This window comes from Brachyistius frenatus, unplaced genomic scaffold (genome assembly GCF_029030835.1).
Source record: "Brachyistius frenatus isolate BFR_SWC_R1_liver_20210118 unplaced genomic scaffold, ASM2903083v1 Contig_121, whole genome shotgun sequence".
Classification (NCBI taxonomy): Eukaryota; Metazoa; Chordata; class Actinopteri; family Embiotocidae; genus Brachyistius; species Brachyistius frenatus.
Genome location: NW_027210720.1, coordinates 1,114,246 through 1,127,465, shown reverse-complemented (window position 1 = coordinate 1,127,465; position 13,220 = coordinate 1,114,246). Strand labels below are relative to the sequence as shown.

The window sequence follows — 13,220 nt, the reverse complement described above, 5'->3', positions numbered from 1 at the left end:
GATCTACAACGTTTGGAGAGCAACGCAGTGACCCACGCTGTCTGACAAGCCATGGTTTTAGGTTTCTTTTTCTTCCTGCGACTTAACAAGTAATGAAAACTGTGGTTGACTAAGACTTTTCAATTTAATTTCAATTGATTTATTTATATAGCGTCAAATCACAACACAGGTTATTTCATGGAATTTAACAAATTAAAGTCATAACAACAGAACTTTTCAAAATTCAACAATTCCCACATAATCTAGGAGGGAAAAACTCCCCTTTAAGGGGAAAAAAACCTCCCTTTTAACAGGAGGAAACCTCCGACAGAACCGGGCTCAGAGGTGGGCCGAGCATCTGTTAACAGAACCGGGCTCAGAGGTGGGCCGAGCATCTGTTAACAGAACCGGGCTCAGAGGTGGGCCGAGCATCTGCCTCGACCGGTTGGGGTGAGAGGAGAGCAGAGAGAGAAAAGGACAGCATAGAGATACAAGAGAAGAACTGTTGGTGATCCAACATGGCTGGGGACATCTGCAAAAGAAAGCACAGAAACTACACGAGCAAGGGGAACTGTATGGAGCGACAACAGACAATGAACAAAAACTATGGGATGTAATGTAATGGTGGCATATAATCAAACGACTTTTCTCACCAACTAATGCTTAATTGACTGTTGAAGGCAACCCGACTCTATCGGATGTGGTGAATACTTTGTCTGCTTGATGCATAGTTCTACACATGCTGATGGTATTTTGTTGCTCACAGCCGCCTGTATAACTCTCAGTTGTCTCGGTTTGTGCGTAAAGACTTGTATTGTGCAAGTGGCAATTAATACCCGTGTGTTTTGTCACGCTTGCAACTTGACATAAATCTGAAGCCATTGTGTGTGTGTGTGTGTGTGTGTGTGTGTGTGTGTGTGTGTGTGTGTGTGTGTGTGTGTGTGTGTGTGTGTGTGTGTGTGTGTGTGTGTGTGTGTGTGTGTGTGTGTGTCATTCACTGTCCCTCTGGTTGTTAAAACGTTTTTAATTTTGACAGTTCATTATTAAGCTCTTTGAAATCTGAAATACTGCGATGCATTTGCTAATTTCCTTATTTCATGGAATGTTTGACAGTTTTGGAGGAAGTATATCTGTGTCTCAGCCTTTCCTGTCTAACAGTGACCATAAATTCGGTTTTCGTTTGGTTATCATGATTTTGGATTATACAGGATTATTTAAATTGTCCATACGATGACCACCTTACCAAACTACAGTATATCTGTATGGCCTTTGATGAACACCATCGCCGTGGTAACAAATCAGCCCATGCACAATGCCCGTCATGATGAGTGTGTCTCTGTGACAGACGGCCGTGTGCTGATAGAAGAGACAGGAAGTGGAACAAGGCAGACTGGATAGGACCAGATCAGAGGAGCACAGCTGCACCTGTGTCACTGTTACATCAATGAACTAAAGGCCTGATGATTGCTGCTTTTGCTGCCTTAGGGATGATGTTCTCACTTCCAGTGTAATATTATTGTATGGACACCTCTCCCCACCACCCCTGCTCTGTGCATGTCACTTCCTGCCACTTCTTTCTGTTCCCCAAAACTTTCTGTCCCCCAAGTCTCTCTGCTGGAGGTTAAGCTGCATGGAGAGCTTGCAGATGCTGCCGAAACAGTGGTCACATAAACGTGTGAAATTCTGTAGCTGATGTTGATCAACCAATGAAAGCTTGGGATACTTACTCATGAAGGTGGTAGCGTCCCCCTGCTGCGTGCACGTCATGATGCTGCAACAGGAGCAGTCTCTATACATTTTGGTTGACCCTCATTGGTTTTTTTTATCTTCCAACTGTGAATTAAACAGCAATTCAATCGAGAATTCTATATGCTGTAATATTGCATCAGCAGAATACGTTTAACTGTATTTTTGAAGATCTGAAATATAATGCTGTTTTATATTTTTCCTGAATCTGCTTGGTGGGAAAATATCACATAACTGTGGTCAGAGATGCTACCGCACTTATCCATGGATAAAACTAGTCCTGGCATTTGTCCAGTGGCAACGTTACAAAATGAATCACATTAATAAAACACATCTTGACTTAACCTGGTTGATGAATGACATTTACAGTGCAAACTGAACGGGATGCAGGACTGCAATTTGAGAAGCAGCAGTTTTCAAAATACAACTAAACTAAAATCTACACTAAAGAACATAAAGTATTTCGGGGAATCATATCATATCTGTAGCAGAGATTATTTCACTTCAGTAACACTTACAGAGACTTGTTAGTTGGATAGGTACGTGTGTTCTGTTGCTGTTGTGGGGTTACACACTGCTGAGTTCACCCCTGAAAGAATTCATGAAAGCGTTCATGAAGTTTGCCCTCACTGGGTTCTGAGTGTGAAAATGACATAATTGCTACTGAAAGAAGTTAATGAAGTATGGATACGAAACGAGGCCAGAGAGAGCAGAGAGAGTTCTTTTAAATGCCACCAGAGCCCTTCAGTGACTTCTCACCTCAGTCAGCAGCAGCGACAGTCGTACTTTACATAAACTACATATCCACACAGTTACCTGTTGTAATTGTCTGCAGCACTTTATCATTTTATTCCGTCATCACAGCCTTTTCTTCTTATCACGTTTCATTATTGTAGCGGTACCATACGTTCAGTGTTCTGAACTATATCAAATTAGGGAGGACTGTAAATGCCAAAATTAATAGGTGGATAAATAAATGACTTGATGAGTGAATGAATAGGCCTTTAGATCTACCAAAATAATATTGAAAATTAATGCAGCCATTAAATAATTGATCAAATGTGACATAAATTTATATTTCTGTCTTGATTTGTATTTATTTACTTTTGTATAAATTCATTTTATTTCATGATTAATTCATTTTGAAATCTTTTTATTTATTCATTACCCCTCTGCATTTCCCCCTGACTAATTTCCCCCAATTTGTTATCTATTTACCTTTCTTTATGCATTTCAAATTCACTATCTAGAGGAGGCTGTCAATCAAAGTGTGTTTCTGGGTCAGCTTTTTGCCTTTTGGTAGATTTACATCATAGTGCATAGATGCACTCCGTATACATGCCGGTGCCGGGGCTCGCTGTAGGAACGCTGATCTTTAGTCAGGAGATCACTAGAGAACTGAAGCGTTTTATTGTCGATGTGAAGGCTCTGGTTTCAAACCAAACTGAAATGAACTTTAATATGGAGGAGCTGTGTTTACTATGCACTATACTCTAATATACTGTACATGTAGCTGTGAACTGGTCTCTATAAAGGCTTCCCCTTCCGTGCTGTAGTTTCAAAAGATAATCTGCAAAGGCTAGATTGCATGGTGATGACATCATCCATGCATCAGATGTAAAAAGCTGGCACAAAGACAGTTTTGATGGTGTTCAGCTGTACCAAAGTCGCATGTGTAACAGCTTTATTCTCTTCTAAATGGGCTGAGTGTTTTACAAGGGGATTCCTGTAAACTGCTGCCACAGTCAAGTCAGCCTGTGCTGATGATGTGCATGTTTATCATGTAACACTTTGTCAGAAACACATCCTGAATTTTACAGAGCAGAATTATAACAAAGGCAAAGTCAAGGTTTTTATTAAAAGGTCTTTCTGTATATGTGTCTGTTAATCCACATGCAGGGTCATTGCTGGCCTAATGCGCACTGAAGAGAGGTGATCTCATTAGTAGATAAAGTTGAGGAGTTTTAAGCTGGTAGAACCAATAAAAGTTGTGCAGTTGCTGTACGACCCACTGTGCTGTTATTACAATCGGCAACTTATACATTATATAGTTTTTTCTGTGCTGTTTGGTCTTCACTCGTTGCTGTTGCAGTTGGTAATCTCAAAAATTAGGTGGCAGATTATTTTAATACATTCAAACATACATATTTGAATATAGATACCTGAAAATTACAGTTCATAGGGAGTTTGATTTACCCCATAATTGTCACAAATCAGGTTTTTATTCATTATCCAAAGTGAAGGATTGTCTGCAGTTTAATTGGCACGACAAATTAAATTTTTTTGCAGAAATGAATGCAGTACTTCTGAGATATATTTGACTGAACAAAAGAAAGGTTTTGCAACATGGCCTGTAATGATAATTATACACAGGACAAAGTGCAAAACATTGCAAAGAAAGAAGTCGTGTTTCTTGTGCAGGCTGTCCTGAACAAGTTTTTCCTTCCCACTGACCTCTTACAATTTATTGCTATCCAATGCTATTCCCAATCGTGATCATAACTCAGTCCAATCCAATCGTACAGCTTGTCAACATCATTAATATACTGCTTAAATTGGCCGAAGTTTTCAAAGTGGTGACTGGATCTCCAATTTTCTATTAAAGAGAAAAATTCATAATGCTCTGTAGAAAACAGAGAAAATTGTCTTCATACATTTACTCCAGTTTGAAAGTAATCCAGTTGATTGAGCGATGGCAGCCAAAACAGCATCAGCTGAACAATTAAATGGTGCTAAAATTACAAAAGTGTAAGTTGATGGCAGACGGAAGTGATGAGGAAGTAAGACACGGCACTAAAAAGTACATACAAAAAGGCTAATAGAGCTTTTCAGATCTGCTGTTCTCAGCTTTCTTATTTTGTTTTGACTTTCTCCTTTTCGATCTGAGACACTGAAGGCCAACTTAACATTCATCTGGATCTCCTCTTATTGTGTTTCACCACATCCAGTTTTTAAAGAAAAATCCTACAATGTGGCTCAATGAACTCTGTATATATAGCATGTCTTGGATTCGTTTAGGTACATTGTAGTGCTCTACATTGTATATTTAGTAAGGATCTAAACTGCTGTACATGCATATGTACACGCTTATTCAATTTATTTAATGATCCCAATCAGCCAATCATACGGCAGTTTTGCAATGCATAAACTCCTGCAGTTATAGGTCAGGAGCTTCACCTCAAAATTGACACTAAAATCGCACTGCTTTACCGACACACCCTGTGTTGTGATGTTCCGCCCATCACATTGATACAACTCAGCGCAAACGTGGAAAAAAAAATCCCGTGGCGCTGCACAAAAAAAACGATGTGCCCAACTGCGCTGGGCGGATTATATACTGTAAGTAACAGTAAAACACAAGTCAATGCAGAAAATGAAGCTGTTTCAATGATTTCAAATAAAGAGATGCAGACCCCTGACTGTACATAAAGTTTTAGTAGCTTCCAGGTCTGAAAAATGAGGCCAATTGCGGAAGTGTCTTAAGCTACAATACCAGCGAGTACCACTAGAGGTCGGCTCCAAAAAGCCTCCGGCTCCATAGACTCCCATTCAACTTCTCTCATCAAATCCAAAGTGAATAAAATGTGTCCATCAGTTATCTCGGTGTTGTTAGCTAAAGTCACTCCTTCTTCTTAGTTTTCTGGAGGTCCATCTGAAAATAATCCCTCATTCATTAGAAAAGAAGATTCAAGAAGACCTGTTTTTGGGGGCGTGTCTGTTTGATTGACAGGCCTGTGGTGCAGTCAGGTTACAGCTATCGGTGGGCGGGACGTAGTATCGTCAGGTTTCCAATCAGATCGGTCAGATCCACCGCTGGCTCCTCCCCCAGCTCGTCCAAATATGGTCACTTCCTGCTCCAAACCGCTCCGAACTAGCAAGATGGTGACGGACAGAATCTGAACTGGAGGATTCATAACGTTCACAAACCAACGATGACATCACTGATGGATGATGACATCACTGATGGTTGATGGTTGATACAGACATAGATATAGAGGAACTTTGCGCTACACTCCTACTATAAAATCTTGTGCGTAAACAGTCTCACCATCTTAAGTTAGAAATGTGCTTTTTAGTAGTTTTTGAAGAACATGTGAATTTCCATGACTGTTCACAGGGTAAATACGGGATTAAAGTGGGAAATGCACATTGCTCATCTATGACAGTACACTGAAAGAGAAGGTCACAGGTAAAGAATATTTACACAGACACACTCATGCATGATTTCTTGTTCATACATTTTTATGCTTAAATATATCAAGTCCAAAATAGACAACCAGTAAACAGTTGGGACAGACTGTTGGAAGTGAACTCAAAGGACAGGTAGTGTCTGAACAAACAGAGCAGTGCAGGAATTAGATCCTGTTCACAGTCTACAGCATTAAATACATAGTTTGAAATGCATACATTCAAAAAGTAGCAGCGAGTGTCTTTATCAGCTCCTTCCAGTCAGCATAGAGGAGACAGACACGGTTGGAAGCTGGACAAATATAATCTGATATATAAATAGTCTATCCGGGGCACACACACACACGCACACGCACACGCACACACACACACACACACACACACACACACACACACACACACACACACACACACACACACACACACACATGCAAACATCACTGTGACTGTCTACCTTAACTCACTGAGACAGCCGGCAATGCAGCTGATATATTTACCTACCGTGTTATGCTGCAGAGGGGATTTATGAGGGAAAACACAAAATTAGTCAGGAATACCCACAAAGTGGAGAAGATTGGGGCAGGGGGAGGTGGGGAGGATTAATGAGGGAGAGCCAGGCTTTGATAATACTGACGTTTGGAGCCGCCGCATGCTCCCTGAAAGCCCTTTGTTTAACCCTTATTGCCAGTTGCCATCTGTTATGATCCAGTTGCCAGATTGCCCGGAGCAACATCATCCCCCCCCCACACACACACACACACATCACCCCTTCAGCTTTTGATCTGTAAAAGTAAAATGCAGCTCTCTTCCTGACTCCACTCACCGAGTGAAAGGCGATATGTGTTGTGACGGGTTGTGACTCCTGTGTAACCCTCGGGGCTCTCATGTTGTCATGTCGGCCACTTCCCTCTCCTCAGAGGAAGAAGTGACCTGTCCTTGCCTCAGTGCATCTCCAAAATAGGCCACGGCACACATGGAGATGAGGACATCTCAGACGCACCGAGGCCTAACTGATAGATTTCTCTTCGCACATCCAACTGCAGTCGCTCTGCTGCTTTGATGTTGTGTTGCAGGTTAACAGCGCTGCAGCGTCTTTCTTTAGAAATGCTGTGAGACAGCCACACTAACATTAACACCCCACTAACAGTGCGATGAACTCTGTGATCCCTGCCAATTTACATGCAAACTGTTCAAAGGTTGATTTTCTCTTTAACATTCATGTGGTGTTTCTCTTCTCTCACCTCTCACTTGTCCCTCCATTTCCTGCATTACATTCGATCCCCCGTCCTCCTGACCTCCCCGTGTCCCTTCCTGCCGACGCCACATCTCCGCCTCCCTCGGCCAGGCCGGGCCAGTCTGCACGGCAAGTCCTCCCTGCGGATAGACAACGTCCGCTCAGACGACCAGGGCTGGTATGAGTGCAAGGTGCTGATGCTGGAGCAGCAGTATGACACCTTCCACAACGGCAGCTGGGTGCATCTAACAGTGAACGGTAAGCAGCATCAGGCATCATGCATTATTCAGAGGGTTCGGTGTTGCAGATCAGACCTGCGAGACGCTGCTCATACAATACACATGTGCACATATACATTATCACACATATATTTAGAAACTTTGAAATGACTGAACATTTGTTGCCTTTGGGAATCGTATGTTTATTATGTCTGTTGTGAGGCTGATTATAATCATCATGATTGTTATTATTGTTAGTATTGAACCACAAGATTTTTAAAGGGAAATATTACAGATTTGGCCAACAAGTAAAAGTGTCTGCGGCCCCGACAGGTCAGATGACTACAAATATCCAATCCAACAAGTACGAGATGCAAAATGAAACCAAATAGACACAAATAACTGTAAACAGGCTTGAATTACAACAACCAGAAATAAACACAGAAGAACACAAAAAGAGACAAGCAACAACCTCAGGAGACAGCCTCAATCAGAAACCAAACAACCGCTTGTTGTTGGTTTGGAGACACAAACCAACAAGACAAACTGAACACAAATGGATGCAAACTGATCACAGAGACACAAACAAGCACAGAGACTCACAATGACCGCAAATGGATAAATAAAAAGTAAAAGACACAAAACAATCCCAAAATGAGAAAATAAAATCACAAAGAGACATAAACGGGTCACAAACACAAAACCACCAGAGACAAAACCCAACAAATAATAGAGGGAAGAAGAATTTATAATACCAGTTACCTCTTTCCAAGTCCATTAACCACCATCAGCCCGTAGAGGCCGACTCTTTGTACCATGAATCTGGTGAATATGTGACGAGTGTCAGTTTCCTCCTGTGAAGTTTGGATGATGTCCGTCTGCTCCTTCTGAAACCGTTACAAAACCAGAGCCACAGCTGTTTTAAATGGAAAGAGAGGAGCTGCTTTGATTGGCCATGATTCAATTCAATTCAACTTTATTTATATAGCGCCAAGTCACAGCATAGGTTATTTCATGGCACTTAACACATTAAAGTCCTTACAGAAGAACTTTACAATATTATACAGAGAAACCCAACAATTCAACAATTCCCAGATAAGCTAGGAGGGAAAAACTCCTCTTTAAGGGAGAAAAACCTCCAACAGAGGGAAGAAAAACTCCCTTTAACAGGAAGAAACCTTCAACAGAACCAGGATCAGAGGTGGAGAACATCTGTTAACAGAACCAGGATCAGAGGTGGGCGGAGCATCTGTCAACAGAACCAGGCTCAGAGGTGGGCGGAGCATCTGCCTCGACCGGTTGGGGTGAGAGGAGAGCAGAGAGAGAAAAGGACAGCATAGAGATACAAGAGAAGAACTGTTGGTGGAGACGACAAGCACAGAGCAGAGACATGCAGCTCCATGACGGGACATCTGGAAAAGAAAGAGCAGAAACTATACGAGCGAAGGAACTGAATGGAGACAACAGATAATAAGAAGAAACTATGGGAGAGAGAAAGATGGTGAGGTATGAGTCAGTTAAAGAGGAGGAGGAAAGAAAAGAAGCTCAGTATGTAACGAGGTCCCCCAACAGCCTCGGCCTATAACAGCATAACTAAGGGTTGGTTCAGGTCTACCTGAGCCAGCCCTAACTATAGGCTTTATCAAGAAGGAACGTTTTGAGTCTATACATAACAATGGAAGTTGATGCAGTGCTTCCTGATGACATCTCCTAATGGAAGCATGGACAAAGTAAAAAGTATTGGGCCTAACACTGAGCCTTGTGGAACTCCATAACTAACTCTTGTTTGTCTGGAAGACTCATTGTTGACATGAACAAACTGGAATCTATCTGATAAGTAGGATTTGAACCAGTCTAATGCAGTTCCTTTAATCCTCGTAACGTCTTCTAATCTCTGTAATAAGATCGTATGATCAATCGTATCAAAAGCAGCACTGAGGTCCAGAAGAACAAGTACAGAGACGAGTCCATTATCTGAGGCTAATAAAAGGTCGTTAGTAACTTTCACCAGAGCTGTTTCTGTGCTATGATGAACTCTAAAGCCTGAAAATCTTCAAACAGATCATTCCTTTGGAAATGATCAAACAGTTGATTTGCAACAACTTTTTCAAGGATTTTAGAAATAAACGCCAGGTTGGAAATTGGTCTGTAATTTCCTAAAACAGCTGATCAAGAGTCGGCTTTTTAAATAGAACTAATTGAAGTCAGTCCTGTACTTAGTTACTTTCCACCACTGGACACGTGATTTCTTGTAATCTCCTGACTGGAGGTAGTTATTTCTGTTGTTGTGGGAGCAGAACATGTACAGTCAGTCTGTGTTGATCCGCCAGCTGGGAGAAAGTTGACTTCATGACACGCTTTTAATGACAGCCCCTCATTTGCATAATAAAGCAGAAATGCATAAAGAAATTTAAAGCAAAAATAAAGGAGTTTGGGGAAAATAAATAATAATACAGACATATTTGCATGAATTAACAGAAAAGAAGGGAAAAGAATATATTAATAAATAAAATTAAAGGGAAAACTGAAAGTTAAATGAAAAAGTAAATAAATAGGAGAATTAATGCAAAGATACAGTAGAGATAGGATAAGAGTTAGAATTGGAATTAAAACAGAAATATCTATTCATGGCACATTTATTCAGTTAATGCCTCCATTTATTTTTATATTTTTGGTGCATTTCGTGAGTTCTATATTTATTTCTTTATTCATTTTTTATGTTTCATTCCTCCATATTACTGCACATGAACTATCTTTGATAGTGTTTTTAAAAAAATGCAGCAGACAAACACTTCTCAGTGTAATCGCTCACAGTACTGACTCACAAAAACAAACACAATCCTTTCCTTCACTCAGCAGCTTCAGCAGTCATCAAGTCCCTTAATCAGACATCAGATGCTTGTTGCCGTGGTAACAGACGCACCAGATACGGTCCCGCACACTCAACCGACACCCGCCCGCATAGTCACGGCACATTAGCTCAGTTTCATTAGTGTTGCTGTTGCTCTGTTTGACTTCGCCTCCTCCTCCTCCTCTTCCTCCTGCTCCTCCTCCTTGTTCTCCTCCTCCTCCTCCTCTCCTCTCTCCTGAAATGTTTGGAGGCCTCTGGCATCCTCCTCTTCCCCCTCTTCCTCCTCTTCCTCCTCCTCCTCCTCTTCCTCCTCCTGCTCCTCCTCCTGCTTCTCCTCCTCCTCCTCCTCCTGCTCCTCTCTCCTGAAGTGTTTGGAGGCCTCCGGCTTCCTCCTCTGCCTCTTCTGTTCCCGCCCATCACTCTTCCACTGCCCTTTAGTGTCCTGTCACCGAGGCATACGAGCTGCAGCACTTTGATCACACGTTGTATTCACACAGTAATTGGTGTTGTGCAGGACGCAGCTAACCGGGAAGCCAAAATGTTAACGTCAACTTCGGTGAGTGATGTGCAAGAGAAAGTTTTTTTCAAGCAGATTTCAACAGTATTCCAGCAGCAATTAGGGGAACGTCTGGAATCAACAATAACATCACCAGTCCAGTTCTGAAACATGATCCCACGACGTGGCTCCACCAATTTGTTCCACATCACTGCTTTTTGTTGAACAGGAAATGTGTTTTAGGTTTGTGTGATCTTTTTGGAATGAAATACTCTTACTCTTGAACTTGTGGCAGCATTTAGTTCCAGTTTTTCACTGGAAGTGAAGGTGTAGTCGGCGTGGGTGGAGGTCAGCAGGAGAACAAACTTATTCCGACCGAACTGAAAGCCAGTTTGGTTCGTAGCCTATAACGTGGTATGTGTTGTTGACGGTTGAGTGTGACTCTCTGCTCATCAGTGTGAGCCGGCTGTGGGCCGGTTACCGTTCTGCGTGTATCCAGTGAAAACAGGACCGGATGCATCAACGTCTAAAAATGTACCCCGTTACATAAAAAAACCCTCAAATCTTGGAAGCATTTTGTTCAGAGGACTGAAATTGTGTGCAGCACAGAAAAGGTAAGAAACTACTGTTTTGCTTTGTTACTTTGTAATAAGAAGTTGCTGTGGTATTGCTATTTTCAGTGTTATCTTTGTTTTTACTGTTTGAACCCGGAGGCTTTGGGCTTTCAAATGATAGTTTGTTGGGAAGTTTTAGTGGCATCTAGCGGTGAGGTTACAGATTGCAACCAAGTGAATACATTTCTCCTTCCAAGCATATGCAGGAGGGTTGTGAAACCAGGAAAGGTCCTCTTTAGAGCGTTGTTTGGTTTGTCCCTTCTGGGCCACTGTAGAAACATGGACCACTGTAGAAGAGGACCTGCTCTCCGTGTAGATATGAAGAGCTCATTCTAAGGATTAAAAACAATGATTCTTACTTTTAAGTTATTCAACACTAATGAAAACATAATGATGAATATTATATTTATATCTAAACCCTACGTACTGAACCTTCAAGGTGTACCACAGTTATTAGAAACCGTCAGGAGTTACTCACCTGCCAGAAGCCGTGATGTTTTGGAGATAGTCTGACCTTGTTGTCTGTCAGTCACTGAGGTTCTCACATCCATTTCTCACCATGACAACAGTCTGATACAGTCTATCTTAGACTTGGAAATGCAGAATTTTTATGATATAACCAGCACTATTCAGTTAATCTGTGAGAGGTTCAGATCCCATGATGCATTTGAGCCAGCTAACACTTTGCTGCATGAAATCTTCGGTCGAAACGGCCAAAGTGTTGACGTTTTTGCTAACTTTTTCTTGGAAACTAAAGATTTCATTCAGATAAAATATTCAGATTTTAATTTAGATAATATTCATTTGAAATATGAATGAATGACATATGAAATGTCAATTTGTGAAACACCGACAGTTTAGTTTACATATAATGTTGGAAAATGTAATATTAAGTTTTCAATATTTCTAAGAGCTGTAACATATTTTAGGTCGAAAGCATTTAATGCAGTTTAGTAAATCCAATCCGTTTCTGGGTAACTGGTGCTGTAGATGACTACAATAACTTACATGTAGGTGAACTTTAGCTTTGACAGAATTCACATTTGTTGTCACATTTGAATCATCTCTATGGAGATGCACAGTAACGTGGAGGGTAGAAGAGCCATGTTGAGAGCCATGATGTCCTGATTCACTGACAGGGAGGTTGCTGAGGCCGACGATGCGTGCTCGGTGAGATACAGGTGAGGAGACATCCTCCTTCTGTGATGCAGAGGCATTCAGCAGTGAAGCGGTGGTGGGTTCAGGGGACATGGGCTCTGGGGAGTCGCTGCCATTCACATGCAGCTCCACAGGAGACAAGTCCTACCTTTGCTTGTCTGGTAGGAAGAAGCTGGTTTAGTCTTTCACTCACCATGCAGATAGTTTGTACAGAATCACATGACGCCATCTCAGGCTGCAGATGTCACCAAGACATGAAAACGCAGCAGAGAAAGCTTCTTCATGCAGATTTGCCCGGGGCCTTTTTTTTTTTACCTTTTTTTTTTTTTTTATCATACTGCTGACAATTACAGTTAAATTTCCCCCACCAGACATGTTTGAAGACAAAGTATGATACATGCTTCGAATAATAGTTTGTGTCTGACAGTTTTTTTTATTTTAAAAAGTTCAAATACCATGTTAAAATTCTTATAATGCATCTATCTCATTGCAAAATCCAGAATCTGTGAATATGCAAATATTTGTCATTTGAAATGTTGAACCTCTGGATACAAGACGTCTCCTACATCACCGGAGGATCATTCTCAGGCTTCAGGTTTCCACCTCTTATTAAGTGAAAGTTCCCTTTGGGACCAGGACTGGCTTCCAAACTGGTGATGTCACAAATCCTGCTTGCAGGTCCTCACTTTCTACACATAATGATCTACGTCATTTGGAGCACATCATGTGTGAACCA

The 13,220-nt window shown here is 41.4% G+C and overlaps 1 protein-coding gene across 1 annotated transcript in view; it reads left to right on the top strand.

Annotated features, from left to right (window-relative positions):
* The window catches only part of LOC138629793 (protein turtle homolog B-like), a 98,583-nt gene that overhangs the window by 7,998 nt on the left and 77,365 nt on the right, over window positions 1-13,220 (top strand). Inside the window, exon 2 of the mRNA XM_069713729.1 lies at window positions 7,259-7,405. Coding sequence (XP_069569830.1) covers window positions 7,259-7,405 — 147 coding nt within the window. The remainder of the gene's footprint in view (window positions 1-7,258; window positions 7,406-13,220) is intronic.